This window comes from Arvicanthis niloticus, chromosome X (genome assembly GCF_011762505.2).
Source record: "Arvicanthis niloticus isolate mArvNil1 chromosome X, mArvNil1.pat.X, whole genome shotgun sequence".
NCBI lineage: Eukaryota > Metazoa > Chordata > Mammalia > Rodentia > Muridae > Arvicanthis > Arvicanthis niloticus.
In genome coordinates, this window is record NC_047679.1 from 64,155,598 (window position 1) to 64,176,612 (window position 21,015).

A 21,015-nucleotide genomic window follows, 5' to 3' on the forward strand; every position below is an offset into this window, starting at 1 on the left:
TTCATTCTCCTATTGTGGGAAATCTTGATTGTTTCCAGCTTCTGTCTATCACAAATAAGGCTGCTATGAACATAGTGGAGCACATGCCCCTGTGGCATGGTGGGGCATCTTTTGAGTATATGCCTAAGAGTGGTATAGCTGGGTCATCAGGTAGATCTATTTCCAGTTTTCTGAGGAACCTCGAGATTGATTTCCAGGGTTTTTAAAAATAATATTTCTTATTCTTTTAAGTGTATACATTATCTACCAGAGTCACCAAAAAAGAAAGTAAAAGAACATTCTGAACATATAGGCAATGTGTTATGAGTATATATACTACCAGTAACTCCCTTCAACTCTTTGGGGATTCCTCCAAAATGTCTTTCTCTCATCTTCATGTTATGTATTTTTAATAGCTCATTGAATCTAATTAGTACTGCTAATATGCACATAGGTGAGGAACTATCCAGTGAGTCATGGACAACCTTTCAGATGCCACAGCTCCAAGAGTAATTATACCCTTAACATTCAACATCTGCCAATGATTCCTCCTCCCCAATCCATGCTGCCATTTTGACTGGATTGATCTTGTGCAGATCTGCCACCAGCAACCACAGCTGCTGTGATCATGTATGCAATGGCAATATCATATTGAGAATGTAGCATTTTACAAATGTCCTCCCTATGTTTGCCCATTCTTCTGAGAGAGTCCCTGAGCTTTGGCTGAGAGGATATTGATATAGATATAGATGACCCAGCTTTGGCTGAACACTCACAGTCATATATTCTCTGAATTTTTATCAGTTATGAATCTATACATAGAGCTCTACCCACTAGAAAAAGAGAAAAACAATTTCTCTGAAAAGTTGAAAGCAACACAAATATATGGGTGTAAAGAAATATTTAGATGGTCATTTGAAAACCTGACGACTTAGTACAATAGTAGGTTTATTCCTCCTTAGGGCCTATAACCTTCCCAGACATAGCCTTTTAACCAGGTTTATAAGAATCCCTCCTGTGAGGCAGGCTACAAAGCCAACCAAAAAGTAGTTGGTTACTACTGTAACCACCATGCTTCTATTGCAGGAGTAGGCACATCTTGCCCGACAGGTCAATGTTATATCCTCCAGTGTTTTGTTAAGGTAAAATCGTTAATGTATTTTCTTTTTTTTTTCTTTTTTTTAATTAGATATTTTATTTACACTTCAGATGCCATCCCCTTTCCCCATTCCCCCTCCCTAGAAAACCCCTATCCCATGCCCCCTTTCCCTTTTTGCATTTATACATTTTTTAAAAATAATGTTAATCATAGGCTTTATAAGTTTGGAATTGTTCAATCAGAGGTGTAACCCACTGACCAACCTAGATATAACAACTATCTTTGACTGGTGGAGATACATGAATATCTGCCTCCCTGTCTCCCCCCTCTTTCTCTCTTTCATCACCTAGCTTCTCCTCTCCTTCTTCTTCTCCTCTTCTTACTCCTTTTCTTCCTCTCAGTACTCCTCCTACCTTAGCTCCTCCTACACATCACCCTTCCTGTTAAAATGAAACTTTTCTCTCAAAATACAATTAGAGCATAAATATGCCAATTTGTACCAGTGAGGTACAAGATAGTCCTAATACCCAGTCCATCATTTTGTTGACTAACCAGCTCCTCTGTCATTTATCCTAACTAAAACATTTAGTTCTGAACCTGGCTTTAGGATGAATGTCAGCTGACGACCATCCACTCAAATCTTTTCTCTTAAGGTAAATAGCTATAAGTTTTCAACCCCGTCAGTTAATGTATTTTCTTTCCTAGCAGCCTACTAAATAATACCTTCCAACACTGTGAAAGCTGGCTAACATGTACAAAGTTACCTTGCCAGTTTAAGGTTGATACTTCTCGACCAATGTAAAGATACCTAAAAATGAATCTATGCAATGTTGGTAGATGCTGGCAGAGTGGGGGTTACTCCTGGATAAGAGATAAAGATCTTTATTAGTCATGACCTAGAAAGTAGCATTAGTTTCACTGAAGTCAGTTCCTCTTACCACCCCAAAATCCAGTGGGAGAGACAGAGAGAGAATAGAGCAGGTGACTACTACACAGACTAGTTTTAGGTTGCAATTGAGCAGCCACTAATTTTAAAGATGCCACTCTCAGTACCAAACTTTGCTCCAGTGGTATACTTTTTTATTAAGCTAATGAGACAAAAGTCTGTTCCCTATGCTACTTTCTAAAAGAAATGAATAATATATGCCATATGACTCAGAACTTTTAAGAATTCATCTTTATCAACCCCAACACAAGTTTTACATTTATTTTTAGTTTTTCATTTAACAATATTTAACAATATCAGATTATTAAAAATTACTAAGTATGTCTGTAAGAACACTTAAATTTTAAAAATCAATAATTCAAGAAAATGCTATCAGAAAATATAGAGAAATCCCATGGAGAATTACAGTCTGTTTGAATCTCCCTGGGCATAGAAGAAAATTTTTCATGAAAATGTTAGTGTGTGTGTAAATTTGTAATTCCATTAGAATGTGTACATCTATGGATGAACACTCAGTTTAATGAACAAATTTCTACCATAATGGCATTTGATAACTTAATAAAATACTTATTTTAGTAGTTATAGTAAAATTTCAATTTTTAATTTTCTAAAAAGTTATATAACATATATTTAATTTCTTACTGCTTTCATACAGATTTAAAATAATTTACTTAGATGCAGGCAATGATATTTTCAATAGACGTCAGATTTTTTTCTGAGCCAGAAACATAAGGAAATACATAGAAAATTAATTTATATTATACATTCTCTTTTTCACATGATCACATACTAGAATTTTTCTCCAACAGACATTAATGTTTACATTAATTTTTTGAAATATAAATTTTAGCTTTTAAAGGGGCAATGGAGGAAGGATAGTTTCATCAAAGGTATGAAAATACCAATAAATATCTGAATCAAATGAAATATGAGAATTTTGAATTTTGTCAGATACCAAGCTATAAAGCACAAAATTTATTTTTCCAAAACATTAAATCTAATCCTAAGCAATATTGTGTAATAAAACATAGAAACATAGTTGTGAAAATATTCTATACACTCTTATTCAATAGTATAATATTTTTTGTGACAAAATACCTGTCAAAAAACAACTTGTGGGAAGAGATATTTGTTTTGACTTATGGTATAGAAAGGGATATAATTCATTATGGCAGAGTAAGCAAGGTAACAGGAATGGAAGTGGCTGGTTTCATTGTATTTATAGTCAAGAAGCAGTGAGCAGACAGAAAATAGGTCTTGGTTATCAAATTTCATGATGATCTTTAATAATTCAGTTCTTCTAGAACATCTCTATTTCCTAAAAGTTCTAAATCCTTCCAAAATAGCACCACTATTTGGGTACCAAATGTTCAAATATATTAGCATATGGTGATGCCTCACATTCAAATCAAAACCTCCTATCTCTAATCCCTGTAGGCTGATGCCATTTTATAATGCAAAACATAGTTGTTTCAATTTCAGAAGTCCCTACAGCCTTTAAACAGTCACAACACTGTGTAAAATCCCAAAGATTCTTCTGAGACTTAATGGTAATCTCTTAACTATGATATCTTATAAAGTTATAAAAAAATAAGTTACATATTTCATCTTATAAAGGCACAGATTACATGTCCCCATCTCAAAAAGGAAGAATAGGGTTATAGCAAAGAAAGATTTGACAAAAGAAAGAAACCTTGCAGGGAAATTATCAAATCGTGGGGTACCATGTCCAGCATCTGGAGCTCGTGATATATTCAACCTGTACTCATATGTGTTCCAGTAGCTGTGCCCCTCCAAATATGATACCTGAAGCACACATAGCTTCTAGGTAAGGCCAGCTCCACTCCATGCCTGCAGCTTTCTTTATCATATATCATGTGATTCTGGTATCTCTAGCATCCTAAGGTCTCTATTAGAACTTGGGCTTCACCCAGTATCCTCCTTGCAGAGAAAATGACCATATCACACAAGTCCTAGCATCATGTCTCTCCATATCCTTGGTAACAGCCTTGATTACCAATTCATTTGTATCTTCCATGTCTACAAAACTAGTACCTATATTGCTGTCAAATTCTACTGACAGCTCAAGATGTAGTCTAGCCCCTTGTAATAATAGGCAATGTTGGCTAAACCTGGAAAAGATAATTCCACAAGCAGTTATTTTTTAGCAAGGAACCCCTTAAGTAGTATTCTCAATTCAAGCCCACTTTTTTCAAAGGAATTTGCATTTTTATAATTTGACAACTTTAGTAGGTGAGGTCTTTCTTGCTTTGCTATTTCAATACAGAGTACCATTCCCCCTCCCTCTCCTTTATTTTTCTCCCTCCCTCCATCCATCACTCTATCCCTCCCTCCTTCCCTTTATCTATATCTCTATCTCTTTATCACCATCTCTCTATCTCTCCCACCATTCCTGTGCCTGTGAAATGGGGTCTCACTCTGAGGCTCTGGCTGGCCAGGAACTCACTATGTAAAACAGGGTAGCCAAGAACAGAGGTCCACCTACCTGTCTTTGGTTCTTGAGTGCTGGGATTAAAGGATTACACTACCCATTCTCTGGTTAGGTTTCTCTTTATTGTACCAATCACTGTAACAAAATTACTTTCACTTCTCCCTTATCTGAAGCTTTAAACTTATTAATATACCTTATTTCACTAAATGCATATATCCTTTTTCTTAAACTTTAATTGTTGCCTTCTCTTATAGTAGACCTGGATAAACAGTCATCATGGCATAGCCTGAATGCTATCCTATCGTGAAATTTCCTCTGCCTAACAAATTAATATATTACCTTACAATGCACAGGCAGAATGAAACCAGATAATTGGCCAAATGTAACATGAATGTCCTCTCTCACAGTTTCTGATAGAGTCCTTATTCTTTTTGAAACCTCATGAATTGGGCCTCTGCTGTTCATGTTTCTCCTGGTATTCAGAACTCCTAAGTTATAGTTCAAGTTATGTTTACAGTATGCTGGGGATTCTGTATCACATGACTAAGTTCTTTTACATTCCTCCAACAGACCATTTCCAAAGGCCTACAGGCCACATGATTAACTTGACCATGGCAACATCTGCGTTCCTCAATATCAAAAGTTTGTATTGTTTTTCCCATTGCTGAGACCAAATATATGACAAGAAGCAACTAAAAGGAAGAAAGCTTTATTTTGGGAACAGTTTAAAAGTATCCAGTCCGTCAAGGTTGAAAGGCATTACAGAAAGAACATGTGAATTTGGTCACATTGCACTCATAGTCAGGAGTCAGAATAGATAAGAAAGGGAGCTGGATATCACAAACCAAAGACTGTCTCAAAAACTCATTTTATCAAAGCCAATTTCTACCTTCTGAAACTTCCAAAACAGAGCTGATGGCTGGGGGCCAAATGTTCAAATACATGAACCTATAGGATCATTTCATTTTCAAACTACAATATGTAGCCACTACTCACAAATGTCAAATACTAGAAATTAAGAAAGGAAGTAAGAATTTCAACTTTATCTGGTTTTCTATATGCATGGGTCCATAAAATAACTTAAAATACTATTTTATTTTTCATCGTAGCTGAAAATTCTAATAAAATCTTGATATTAGGATATGTGTCTGTACAATATGAATGAAATTTCTAGCCTCATTACTATAGATTAGTGATTTAGGAGGCCTGTGAAGAATGTGTTTTATGTTTGTAAGGGATTAAATACTTAAGAAATTATTCTAGCCAGAAATCTTTAAATTATAGTCTGCCACTAAGAAACAGAAATCTGTATTGTATATGTATCTCATCAATAATAAGAACCTTTTAAAAACAATAATCTTAGTATCATAATTTTTACTGTTATAATCCAATTCATAGTTACTAATTATGTTGTCTTTATTGTTTTATTCAAAATTTTATATTTTCAATGTCAATCTACATGATAGTAAATATTTGGGGTTGAACAAACAATATTAAATATGAAATTTTGAGCTACTAATAGTTAACATTATAAATACTACATTATGAAAGCAAAAGTATTTTTGGTAAAAGTGTTTAATATTCTTCATGGTTCAGACTGATCACTTCTACCTTTCTTTGTTAGTACTCACATACAGATTCCTGAATTTCAGTGAAATCAATAATGGTATTTAAATTAGTAGATGGAGTGATTGTCTTATTCTGTTGTTAGTGTAGGCATCCAAAACATGCCTTTTGCCTGGCAACAACTACTCACAGATACTGTCTGACTAAATCAGCCAATGTATCATTACATACTTTCAGCTTATTACTATTTACTATGACTTTAATACTATTCATAGTATTATAAATAATAATTAATTCTATAACTTACACCTTTAATTATTGTACACGGGAAAAAGAGGCAGACAGATATCTGTGAGTTTAAGGCAAGCCTGGTCTACAAAGTGAGTCCAGGACAGTCATGGCTTTGGTGCACAAAGAAACACTGTCTCAAAAAAAGAAATACAAACCAAAACAAAATAATTATGATTCATGTATATTCAGAATAAGAAATCATGACTTAGTTTTTTATTTTCATACACCATCATGCTACTTCTAACTCATCTTGAAAATTTAGCCATAAATATGATTATTGGCATATCAGCCATTCATTTCCTTATTGATAATATAGCTTAGAAGATTTGACTTTCAATCATGCAGATAGCTCTTATATCATACCGAAAGATGCTTCTTTTATAATTATTGTACTTGTGGAAAAACACTGAAACAGATGGCTATAAGCTATTGTAAACAGGCAGCTTTTTATGGAAATCTACCAGCCTGAGTAGTCATAAACCTTGTAAATAGGCAGCCTTGGTGGATAGTACCAACTTAGATAAGGACAAGTGAATCATAGGCAGAGTCATGGTGACCTGTCCCCTGATACCCTGTTCTGAAAGATATCTGTACTCCCCCTGAACACCTATGCTCCTGTGTCTACCCCTTCCCCTCATCCTGCATTTTTGTGTTTATAGCCCCTGTGTTAAAAAGTAAAAATTATGATTTGATAATTAAAAAAATTAAAAATAACAAAATACAACAAAAATAAATTATTGTACTTACTTCACACGATCTTCTTTTGTTTTTATTCTAGTTGTGACTATATTATTATTATCATTATTATTATTATCATTAATATATATAATTGATATTTGATGTAAAGGCTTTTTCCTTTTAAATTTTAATGTTTCAATGAGAATAACAGCAGCTCTTACCTCTTGTAGTATTATACTCAGTACTTATTGACTGTCCTACTAAATAATGCTCTCTCTCCTTTATTTTTCAGTTGGGTTTGTCAGACTATAAAGTTAGCATTTGGATCCTCCTTTGGAGATACAGCTGCTAATGCAGGTAATTATTCCACAGTTCCAAATATTTGTAACATTAAAAATGCAAAAATAGGCCAGGCAGTGGTGGGCATAACTTTAATCCCAGCAGGGCAGACACAGGTAGATCTCTGAGTTCAAGGCCTACATGGTCTGCAGAGTGAGTGCCTGGGCTATGCAGAAAAACCCTGTCTTGAAATCGGTTTCATTGAAATATGGTTTAAGTATAAATTTATCATTATTACAGCTTTTCAAACATGTTATCATCTTAAGTTTACCAGAAGTTTTACTATAATGTATTTATCAAATACAAAACAGTTACTATTCAAATATCTATTAAAGAATTATTAATGCTCTATGCCTCAGTATAGGGAAATGCCAGGACGAGGAGATAGGAGTGGGTGGGCAGGTGGGTGAGCACCCTCATAAAAGCAAGGGGAGGGAGGATGGGATAGGGAGTTTCCAGAGGGGAAGCTGGGAAAAGGGATAACATTTGAAATGTAAATAAATAAAGTATCCAATAAAAAATTGGGAATAAAAGAAAGATATTCTTGTATAGTTGTCAGAGATTCCTTTAATAGCCCAGCTAAAACTACTGCAGGTCTTCATGCTCCCATTCGGCCTTTTAGCCCATTCCTATTTCATATGAGCCTGTAGCCAAGGCTTACTTGATATTTGAAGAATCATTGTAGTATGTGAACATAATCATTAAATAGAATAAAGCAATTTGAAGACAACATTTTATAGAGGAAAATAATAAACCAATCATTGTTTTAAAAAGGAATTATTTATATAGTATGAAAATATTTTCATTTCTAAAACCTGGCTAAAACTAACATATATAAGCAAAATAAATATTATATCATCCTTTAGAGAGAGAGTTGGCTTGGTGTATTTGTAAATTAGTATTTTATAGGTACAATGATCCTTTTATATGCTTATTACTTTCTTGAATAACCACATAATTGAAATGACAAATAAATGTCTGACCTGTTAACTATAATTTCATGATCATGAATATAGTGGATAATCATGTCTATGCCCTTTTGTAATACTGGATATAATTTTATTATTTCTAGATAAAAAATTTGAGAACAGGAATCAGTACCTGATTACTTAGTTCCCTTCAAAATGAGTAAATATGGTTTGATCACTTTCAGTCATAGAAGAATCACTTAAAATATTCTTGAGATCACTGAAACAATAATTTTATAAAATATTTCCATATGCATTTTTTCCAATCATTTTAAAACTCATTCATGTAATCTGATCTAGAAATTAAAGGAAAAAGAATAAAGGTTGTAAAGGTTTATGGGGGAAATAAATATGTTTTAGTTCTTTACATATTCATTAACAAGAAATTAAAAATTATTTACAAAATTGGAATATTTGTTGATAATAAGTTACATTAAACTTTTATTGCAGAATTAGAGCATTTCAGGCTTAGAGCAGAGTTTATTAATGTGAGTGAATAAAAAAAATTGGTTAAAGAGTCATTTATGATAGTTAATTTTTAGAGGACTATTCTTCCAACACACAGAACTACACACATACTTAATAATGAAGAGTGGGAAAGCACAATCTCTTCATACTACACTCACTACTTGCTACTCATTACTGTTTGCATAGTTGAGCTCAATTCAATTGTCTTAAAATAGCACCAGCAAGCAATATCATCATATAGGTAAAATTCCTGGATACAGCAAAAGCAATAGCAATATAGCTAAAATAGCAAGGATAGTTGAATACAGTGGCCTGTGTATACACTGAATAGGCTATGTGATAGAAGGGGAGAAAATAACAATGTTCATTTTCAAATGTGTTCTATTACCTCTGTTCAATCTAGAGCACATAGATAGTGCTATCATAAAATTTGTGAGTTTGCAACTTTACTGTTGATAAGTCTCTTCAGATTCAGAGGCCCATGTTTTCTTACAGAATACAGACTTGCAAGTGCTTCGGTTTATGCAAAATGTCTTGATGCCTTGAAGAGAAACTTCCCTGTGGTTTGGTGTAACTACTGCCAAGAAGCAACTACTGTAAGTAATATCACTATTTATATACTGATCAATGGCAGTCAAATGCATAAAACTCATACTTCATAGTCAGCAGTGTAAAAAACTATATGAGTCATAATTCAGATATTGTATATAAAAAATCTTTAGTGTGAAATATGAATTCCTTTCTAATAATAGAAGAATCCATAGAGGAAAAAATAACAAAAGTATACTGATACTTCCTACCTTTACTTTGGAGTCCTGGTTAATTAACAATGGTCTAATAGGTGAGCATTTAAGATACAGAATTTTATTTTTTGACTATTGAAAGGATGCTGTTAAGCTAAGTTGAGCATAATAATGATACTTTCAAATAATAAAATTCTTATTAGGACATTATTTAGTTTACAAAATAATCTCAGAAGTCTACAATTTCAAGTTAGGTTTCTTTTTATTTTCTTGATGACTTTTTTTTACATTTAGGTTGTGTGCGTGTGTGTGTGTGTGTGTGTGTGTGTGTGTGTGTGTGTGTGTGTGTGTGTACATACTCTACACTTTATATTGACATCAGAGAACAATTTCTACCATGTGAGTTCCAGAGTCATTAGGCTTGGTGGCATGTACCTTGACACACTGAGCCATCTCTGGAGCTCTTCCTTCAAATTTCTAGACTATATATATATAATACAGAATTTAGAGGGGAAAAACTATAGCAAGCTAGGTACTATAGCGTGGGTACTAAATGTTGGGATCATGACTATAATCCCAACATTTGGGAGGTGAAGGCAGGAGGACTGCCATAAGTCCAGCCTGGGATACATTGTAAGTTCCAGGTTAGCCATGGTACATTGTAAAACCATGAAATGATAGAGGGGGTGGGGAGAAGAGAAAGGAAGGGGGAAAGGAGGGAGAGGAAGGGAGGGAGGAAACAAAGAAGAAAAGAGAGAGGAAAGGAATGAAAGCAAAAGAGAAGGAAAGAGGGAAGAGGATGGGAGAAAGAATGGGAGGGAAGGAAGAAGGAAGAGAAGGAGGTAGGAGGGAAAAAGGAAGGGAGGGAAGGAAGAAAGAAAAAGGGGAATGAAGGAGAAAAAAGAAATAAAAGAATGGATTATTGAGTGAATTGTGAAAAAGATGGCACATCTCAAACAGCATTGATCTATAATCCCAAGTAATTGGTTCAACTCCACAGCAACAGCAATTGTGCCACTCACCATGGGTGGATCTTCCCACTTCAGTTAACCAAATAAAGATCATCTTACCCACAGGCAGGTTCAGAGACACACCTCCAAGCTGATTATAGGTTTCAAGTTGACAGTTGATATTATCTATCAATTCTATCTACAGTCAACTTGAAACCCAAACACAATTCTTTAGATTATAACCTAATTCACTGTACTAGAGAGATTACTCAGTGTTTCAGAACAGTTGTTACTTTTGAGAGAATCTGGTGCAGTTCCTAGCACACAGTTAGTAGTTCACAACCATTTGTTAATCTATTTCCAGGGCATTCAGTACTCCCTTCTGGCTTTCACAGGTAGCAGGCATGCAAATATACACATGTATACACATAAAATTAAATAAATTTAGAACAAGATTTAAATCATAACCTTCCATCCCTTGTTCCCATGTATTTCTCATGTTCATTTAATAATATAAAACACAACCCAACTTTAAGAGTCAGTCTCCAGGCTTTTAACAGTTACAACAATTTAAAAATCCAAAACTGATATCTCACCAAGACTCAAAGCAAACTTTAAGCTTTCTATGAAATAAAAAAACTAACATTCCTCCAGTATACAATGGCACAGAATAAACAAATAACAAGAAAATTCAGCAATACAAATACCAATTCTCATAGCTACATGCCAACCATCTGGAGCTTATAATGAAATTGGCTGTGGTACAAAGAATTTAAGCAACCTTGTGACTCTAGATCTGCTACCTGCAGAAAACAATCTCTTTTAAACTGGCTATACTCTATTCCCCAGCTTTCCTTAACAGACAGACATCCATCCCATGGCCCTATAAACTACAGTACCCTGAGGTCTCCATTGCAACTTAGGTTTCACCTTTATAGCATCACACAATGGCTTCTCAGAGACTACTTGGAAGAATTTCAATAGTGCCACACATTACCTACCCTCTTTTATGCTCTGAAAATGTGGATCAGGACTCCATGATCCATTCAATCCTTTATTGCCCAATTTCTGCAAAATCAAAACTATGTAGATGTTGTTGCCAAGTTATGCTCCCCACTTGAGATGCAGGCTAGTCTCCTTGAGTCTCAGCTTCTGTATGCTGACCTTGGGGAAGCAATTCCTTATACAGTTGCCTTTGATGAGGAAGGGACCCCTTCAATTCAGACTTTCTTTCTTTAAATGAATTTGTATCTTTACAAGGTGGAACCTCTCATGATAGGGATTTTGTCATCAGGACACCTTTCCTATTGTCTCAGTTTATTGTAGAAGGTTTCTCTTTAACAGTTCCTATCTCTTTAACAATTAAAGTTGCTTTCTTGTACCAGCCTGAAGGTTTGATGGCTTAAATTTTTTTCTGCCAAACAAATTCATTTATTATATTTAAATGGAACTTCACTAAACTTCTTAAGATGAGAGCAGGATGAAACCAGATACTTTCCCAAAACATCACATGAATGAACGACATGCTAAATTTTGACAGAGTCCTTGTTCTCTCCTGAAACCTTGTGAGCAGGGCCTTCACTGGGCATACTTCTCTCAGCATTTTTTTCTTTTAAGATCCCATTATAACAGCCCGTTAAGCTCTAGTAATATCATTCCCAAGGCCTTTCAGACCCTTCTACATGGTTCCCAAAAACTAGTTTAAAAGGGATAGGGACCACAGAATTATGTCTGCATAGCTCCATTTCTGTTATCAATAGTCTGTCTTAGTGCTCTTCTGGTTGGTGAAATGGAAATACCCTGGCCAACAACAACAACACCAAAACCCTTGGAGAATGGGTTTATTTGGGCTCACAGTTAAGGTTACTCTCCACTGTGCTGGGGAACTCATAACAGCAGAAACTTGACACAGCTAGTCACATTGCATTTATAATCAAGAATCAGCATTTAATTTAGTTTTTCCCAAATTATAGTTTAATACGTGACAATTGTGTAGAAACACTTATATTGTTTTAGAATATGTAAATATCCTGGGAGAAAGCTGTTCTAATCAAATCACAACGAGCTCTTCATATTATCACTCCCCAGTTAGCAAAATAAGAGAATTATCACACACACACACTTTTATTAAAAAATAAAATAGTAGATACTACAGTTAGAAGATGTAAAAGAAACTATTCAAGTTGTAACTGATAAATACTAGCTAAAAGTTTTCAATATAATACTTTTTCTTTAATGTTACTCTTTCTTTAATGTCATTTACACAACTATTATATAGTGGAAGATAGAGAAAAACAAAAAGGCCAGTAGCTTCATCAATCAAATGTTACCAATAGTTAGTGAATGTGATGAATTTTACCATAGCTTGCTTGGGTGTGTGCAAGTGTGTGTCTATTTTCCTTTTTTTTTTTTTTTTTTTTTTTTTTTGGTTAGAATACAATGTGAAGTAGTTTTCAGGCTAGTGAGTTAATGCTAACTCTGTAAGAATGAGTATTTGAAGCTGCTTTAACTCTATTTCATCTCCTTCAGTGTTTGCTAGGCCCTGGAGTTTCAGCATGATTCTAAATTGTTGGTTTGTAAAACTAGAGGAGACAGTGATATTGGAACAGGGAAAATGATCACACAAGAAGCTCACTATTTCAATTCAGCCACTCACATTGAACAAATGAGTAGAAATTACTGCAAGCCTTTGGCTAATTTCTAGAGTTTTGAAAGTTGATTTGATGTTTTTTCAGTGCATTTACTAGAAGCACTTTTGTATACAGTAGAAAGAGTTTATTGGGAACTTATAATTTTGGAAGTTACGTCCATGATCACCATGGTGGGAAATATGGCAGCAGGCAAGCAAGCATGGCACTAGTGCAGTAGCTTAGAGCTTCCATTTAATCTGCAAACATGAGGCAGAGAGAGATAACCAGAAATGGAGCCAGGAATGGCCTCAATGCCCAACCATAGTAATATACCTCCTTCAACAAGGCCATACCTCCGGATCCTTCCCAAACAGAAGTAAAAACATACAAATGGCTCATAAAACTATATTAAAATAAATGATGCTCATTGGTTGGAGAGATGGCTCAACAGTTAATCAAAATTGCTGTTCTTCTAAAAGACTCAAGCCTGTCCTTCACTACCCATATAGGGAGCTCACAACCACCTACAACTCTAGCTCTCGGGGATCTGACACTATTTTCTGGCATCTGGAGGCAACCATACACAAGTGGCAAGTGTGTGTGTGTGTGTGTGTGTGTGTGTGTGTGTGTGTGTGTATGATAATGTGGGAAAACTTCTATGAGTCTTTTTTCTACCATTTTTGCTAATGTCTTAGGGTTTTTTTTCCAGAGATTTTGAAAATCTTCCAGGATCATGTAATAGTTATGGATATAAGATAAAAGTACATAGTTTAAAAGTGGTTATCATATGAAAATATGAATGTTTAGTATAAATTTATTTATATATATATATCATATATTATGAAATTAATAAGCATATCAGTAGATGACAGCCAATGGAAAAAATAGTTTGCTATACTTATACATCCCAAGAGAAATCATATTAGGTAGTAGATGCATTGGGAACACAAAATCAGTAATAACACATCAAGGGAAACAGATCCCTGAAATTCTTTCTGTGGATTCTGAGTGTCCCTCATTGCCCAGTGCCTGTCACTAAAATAACTGGTCATGTGATAGTGGCCTGGAGACTGAAGTGATTGCAAGTATGGACTGTAGCTTGGTTGGCTTGCATTTGAAAAGTGTTCTCAAAGACAACTTGTTTACTGTCTCTAAGAAGTAGCAACCCTGAGGGGTCAATACCTTCAAGATAAGCAATATATCAATTATATTTCTAAACCAATAATAATAATGGTGATGATGATGCTAAGTAATATATCAATATATTTTTGAACCAGAAAAAAAATGATTCATCAAGTAAATGCTCTTGCCACACAAACCTAATGAACTGAGTTTGATTCCCAGACCTCTTAAAAAATGCCAGATATGGTAGCTTGCACCTGTAACTCCAGCACTTCTGTGGCACATATTCAAGGAGCATAAAGAACAAGAAAGACTGCCTCAGAAACAAGATGGAAGGAAAGAAATGATTTACAGGAAGTTCTTGCTCTCTCCTCCACATAGCTGCTATGGCATGAATGTACTTGCATTCATACACACACACACACACACGCACAGGCATACACATAGGCACACGCACAGGCACATGCACATATGCATACATGGCAAGTATGTGGACATACACACAAAATAGAAACAAATATTTTAAATATGTCTAGGAACATTTAAATGAGTCCTACTATACATTAGAAAGTTACAAGATTTTTAAATTGTTTTCCAAGCTATTGGCAATAGAGTTTTTTATTAAGTCATTAGGAGATAAACTTGGGAAACACTAGACTAAAATAATCTATGCCTGAAAGAAATTGATCACTTTGGTGGAAATCTTTCATATTTCTCACTTTGCAGTAATCAACGTATGTCTATAATGTGTTTGTTAGTATTATCCTGTCCTCATAATAAAAGATGTAATGTATTAGAATCAAGAATATTATCCAAAATGTTGACATAGTAAACTGTATCTTTGAACTTGAATTTTCTTTCAGATTGTTTCTGTGAATCCAAACTTCCAATACAGACGCACCCAAAATATTTCTGATGAATTCATTTATTTCCGTCCTATTAATGTGGAAAATCGGGAAAGGGCCAGAAAGCAAAAACAACAGAATCCAACTTTGGCCTCCCAGCAACCCACCCCTGAAGGTATCCATCAGAGGGACATGGGGCATATGAATCAGGTGGTAATGGTTACCACCCCCCCACTAACTAAGGAGTTAGAAAGCACTGCCCTTGTAAAACCAAAAACTTCAGGGCTTCTTCGCATAGAGCAAGTACCAGTTAAGTCTTTGTGGGTCCCAGAATTTCAACGCTTAGATGTTACAGGAATTGCCAGTCCAGAGGAAAGGGGGAAAGGCACCGCAATACTTGTTGCTGGTGTGCCTGGAAAGGAGGAGCTAGATGATACAGAAATTCCTACTTTGCACTTCACTGGGTTTGTACATCTGGAGGCCTTACTAAATAAATGTTCACCATCCTCAGAATACAGTCGCCCAGGAACCCCAGGAAATCTGTGGATGGAATCTCCAGAAAATGCAGAGTCCCCAGGAAGTGATGATATGGAAGTAGCGAGAAGCATGTATCCTTTTAGAGAAAGATCCGTCTTTCGGCGCTCCTGGGCAGAGCTCTTAGAGGCACCACTAAACAGTGAGGGGCTCCATATTCTCCAAAGTGTTCACAATGAGGAAAACAGAGATATGGGTTGCAACAAACTAATATCACAGGAAGTAATCCCCCGTCCCAAGGATCATTTCCAAGCTTTGCAAGGCCCTTTCCCCTTATTGCCCGAGCGCCCTAAGCTCCAGAGGCAGCGTAGTCGAAGCTTACCAAGATACAGTGAAGTCAGAGGCCAATATGTAAATACAGCTGAATTCAAAGGAAACGCAGAAGAAACTCTCTTCTTCCCACGTGATCATAATGTACTAACAGAAGGTAAGATTTTTTCCTTAACTTGCTTTCACTGCTTTTGTAACTTAAGTATAATTTTTCATATAAGTAGACTTTCACCAGTAAGTCTACTTATATGGAACCTACATTATATATTCATTTCTATATCATAAAACATTTTATGATGGCATTAATTACTCTTGCACAAATTTATATTATATTCATATTCGGTGATTACAGTCTGACATTAAGTTGGGTTAATTCAATTACACACTTAATCATAGGGGTGGGAGGCATTTTAGAATATACAGACTTTTTAAGACTTCAAATTTGGAATAAAAGTTCATCTTTTAAAAAGAACCTCAACCTAAGAAAAAAAGCATGAGATAATGACTAGTCTTTACTCATTCAGTTTTAATCCACAGAATCAAGGGGTAAAGGCCCTAACACCCCTAACACACTCATTCCCTATTAGATAAGTAGTAGATAAGAACAAAGAATGAGTTAATGGCCATTGCTAAGCAAACTGGTTAACAACCAAGTGACTGTCTCCTCTTGTATATGAGCAGCTATTGACAAGAATGGATGACTTGGCCGGGCAGTGGTGGCGCACACCTTTAATCCCAGCACTTGGGAGGCAGAGGCAGGTGGATTTCTGAGTTCGAGGCCAGCCTGGTCTACAGAGTGAGTTCCAGGACAGCCAGGGCTACACAGAGAAACCCTGTCTCAAAGAAAGAAAGAGAGAGAGAGAGAGAGAGAGATTGAGACTGACTTGGCAAATGAACTACTAATATTTTAACCCATAATTGACTAAAAGTAATACTAATATAACTTATATTTATACCCTATTTTAAACTCTAGATTGAAATATACTACTAACTATACAATAACCCTTTTGGTTTATTGTTATATCTATATAAGCATATCCAAAAATGATCCTATACATGCTGGATAGTATTAGGAATTTTCATGTCTAACTTCTCTTAGAAACCAAATTCTGTAACTTCATGGAAATTATGCCAAATAGAAATATTTCTTAAAAAGTAGCATTACTAAATTACTGAAGATAGTTTTAATGAAAAGGCTGAAGGCTAACCCAAAGTTTATTTGGAAATCAAAATTTAGCCCATTCTGTAATATTTCTGTGTAGGACTCTAAGAAGTTAGTTATCAAAGGAAGAAATTAAAATCTAACCTAAAGTCAGCTCAGATCACATTATGTTTTGAAATGTAAAGTTGGTTCAACTTTATTCTCAAACTGAGAATCCTTCTTAAGAGTGCTATTGGCAACAGGACACTGCTTAGTCACTAAAGAGTTTACCTTACAAGTTTGATTTTTTAAAAATTATTTTTATTGGATATTTCCTTTTATTACATTTCAAATGTTATCCCCTTTCCCTGTTCTCCCCCTGAAACCCTCATCCCATCCCCCTCCCGTGCTTCTATGAGGGTGTTCCCCCACCCACTCCTGCCTCCCTGCCATTGATTTCCCCTACACTGGGGCATAGAGCCTTCACAAAAGTCAGATTGAAAGAGGGGGGGGGAGGGAAGGAAGGACGGAGGGAGGGAGGGAGGGAGGGAAGGAATGGTATAGTATGCATTTGTTATTCTAAAAATGAAGTTTGCTGGTAGCTTCTCTGGCCTATTTAGGGAATTCCAGGCCAGTGAGAGACTGCTTCAAGGGGGGTAGAATAGGTGGTTTCTGGATGGGGGTAAATGGGGAAAGGGAATAACTTCTGAAATGTAAATAAAATATCCAATAAGAAAAAATATAAAAAATGAAAAAGTGAGCAACTCCTGGGGTGAATTAGACCCTGGGTTGTTGTATGGCCTGCATGTGCACTTGCACACACACACACACACACACACACACACACACACACACACACACACCACTGAACAAATAAACAAGTAAATAAATAAGTAAATAAATATGTAAATATATTTGTGGGTATGTCTAGTTATTATGGTTACCTCTTAACTAATTTCTTGTTCCCATTAAATTCCTAATTGCATTAATTTTTCATACTACCAAAAAAATAAAATTGCATACTAAAAACCTTTTTTCCTCAAAGAATTTCAGCTTGTAGCTCTTCTCTCACTATATTATAGTTCATTCTCTTTCTCTGCCTCTACTTTCTAGTCAGCCAAAACTTCTGGTATATAACTATTTACTCATTTTCCTTTGTCCATCTTTGGCATCCCAAAGTGTAATTGATAAATAATGGTTATATGTAGAGGTAAAATCACCATGTCATTTTGAGGTAATTGAACTGAGATCAAATTTAGAAATACACCTCTCATTCTTAATCACAGCTTGTTCACAAAAAAAGAAGCCAATCTTATAGTTACTTATAAACTTGTTGTTTTGTGTCTTTAGAAAATATCAAGAAAAGACACGACATGGAGGAACCCTGGCAAAGACCAATTCCATCACATTCTGGAGAATATTTTCCCATTATGCCAAGATTTGACAATTCTGCAATTCAAGGAAACTTTGGAATTCCTGAGGATAATTCTGCACGTACCAGAGGCAATATGAGAATTCCCCAGAGTAATGTCAATACTATCCCCATGGTTAATGTTGGAATTCCCATAGATAATCCTCAAGTTCTTAGAGGCAATACTGGAGTTCCCAGGGGCAGTGGTTTTGAAGTTTACGTGGGCAACAGTGGTAGACCTTCCAGAAGTATGGTATCCTCTCCACTTATTGAGCTCTCAAAGATAGGTGAACACCAGTTGTAAAAACTGACACTACAAAGCAATCCTGATAGTTGAAGAAACAAACAAAGACACTTAACATCAAAACAGACATGTACAAACTTGACAACTCAAAATGCTAAATGGGACATCTAAATTCTGAATTCACAAAAAGAACGTAATCACCAAACAAACCTAAGGTAATGGTTTATTAGATGGGATATAACTAGATTGTACCTATCTAGTTTATTCTATATGCAGTATTCAAATATATACAGAGTAATCTGTTTGTAGAAGTGTGTTGTAGAAGTGTACTTCATTCAACAAAATACTAAGTAACTTTAAAATGACAATTTCTCCTGATAATTTCAGATCTTCTTGGATACTTTGATAGAAAACTGAAAATGATCTCAGAGGTATTGAGATTTATTTTAATGAGTCTAGCTTAATGAATGTCTAAGATATTTATTGACTGAAAGCTAAGAATCCAGGAGATTTGCCAAAAGATTCTTGACTACAATACTTCTGTGAACTATTTTAAAAAGACATCTGGAAAAACATTCACTAACAAACGTATTTAAATATACCTATTTGTTTTCTGACATATACACGGCAAAATTGTAAATATTTAAAGCAAGCCTTAAAAATACAAGGAGACAACTAACTGTAGAACTGTAAATAGCATACATGGTTGTGATGTAAATATAAGACAACAGTAGCAGCACCACACGATGCCTAAAACACTGCATGCGAAAACCGTAGTTTTGGTTTGGAAGTTAATTTTTTACCTTTCCCAACCACTCTGTCAATTTGCATAAGAAGATTCAGGATAGAAGACAGAAATTCTTGAAGTACTTTATGAGATGAATGAATAGAATGTTCTTCCCAGAAAAATGAAGAAAGTATTTCATTGGCCCAGATGATCAGCCCAGTATTAAAATTACCCAACCTGGTTTATCTATAAAATATGGCTTTGTGGAACATTTATTTCACCAATTTTCTAAGATAAAATATTACCAGAAGGTAATGAGATTAACTGATAAATTACTTGGGAAGGTAATCTCATTACAAACAAAACCCTGCTATTGTATTCATAGTTGTACCTAAAATAAATTTTGTGCTGTGTTTTAGGGCACTTGGCCACTATTCAATTTGTATATTTAAAATTTAAACTTTCCTGAATAATGGTTGCTGTTGTTTTTACAATACCAAGGGCAATTTAAAGAATAGGTTACCACCTAACCCCTTATTGTGTGCCTTAACACATAGTGCAAGGGGTGGTAATCTTGGGTCTGAAGGCAAACTCTTGCCTTTTTAAAAGATTTATTTGGCCTCTGAGGAAGGAGGTAAAGAGGCTAGCTAGCCTCCCTCCCTTCACTCCCCATGGTTCAGCATGTGCTTTATGAACCAGGGTTTTGGCCTCAGAAAATAAGGAAAGGTAGTGAGAGTCTTTCTCCTACTTCTTACCAACCCAGAAGATGGGATACCATTTCAGGCTTGAGTCACCTGAGTTTTACATAGGGTAGCAAAACCACAGAAATCACAGAAGGATACAGGCTGCCGTACTTAAGTTACTGCCAATACTTTACTGAGAATAAAATAAAAACCAAACTGACAGATCACCTTGTTTAATGGATAGTCTACTCTATATGCTCTATTGTCGTATTGACTTTAGAAAACAACTATTGCATTCTAAGTTTCAAAGGAAACCACCTTGTGGATGAAAAAAAAAACTAACAAGTCAGTAAAAGCTGAGAAATAACTTACTGAGAACTAATGTTTATCAAAAACAAATAGAAAGAAAGACAGTAAACAAAATTTGGTTCAATTATATATAACACTGATATATAATTGAAGACAGTCATGAAAACACCAACTTCATCATCAACAAACCCTGCTATGTGAGTGTTATTCCTCATGATCCATATAACTTTTGGATGTTGTGTTTAGTGGCTTAAAATTTAAATATTAAACTATGTGTACAGTGGCCAGCTGCTTCTCTTTCAATTTTTAAGAAATTAAATGAAACTGTCAAGTAAAGAATCAAATATGAAGATGGTCTAAGAAAATGATTCTTAATCCTGTAACAGTTCGTGAGAGTGGTTTTATTCTTCTAAATACTGTTAGTATCTATTGAACTGAGCAGGGCAAATGTTCAGTAGCACATCATTATTTATTTTCCAAGATTTCTCCCTATCTTCTTAGGGTTCTCCATATCAAATTAATTCTCTAAGTCACTCAAAAATATCAGAATTCTACAAAAAAGAATAAAGACCATATTTTTTCAATAAGAACACTTCATAACAAAAATTAATTACATATAA

General features: G+C 35.1%; 1 protein-coding gene across 1 annotated transcript in view; it reads left to right on the forward strand.

Annotated features, from left to right (window-relative positions):
• LOC117694996 (uncharacterized) overlaps window positions 1-18,835 on the forward strand; it is a 352,556-nt gene extending 333,721 nt beyond the window's left edge. Inside the window, 5 exon segments of the mRNA XM_076918452.1 lie at window positions 7,304-7,368; window positions 9,282-9,382; window positions 15,095-15,251; window positions 15,588-16,037; window positions 18,372-18,835. Of these exon segments, the coding sequence (XP_076774567.1) occupies window positions 7,304-7,368; window positions 9,282-9,382; window positions 15,095-15,251; window positions 15,588-16,037; window positions 18,372-18,736 (1,138 nt within the window). The 3' untranslated portion in view covers window positions 18,737-18,835.
• The last annotated feature ends 2,180 nt before the right edge of the window (window positions 18,836-21,015 follow it).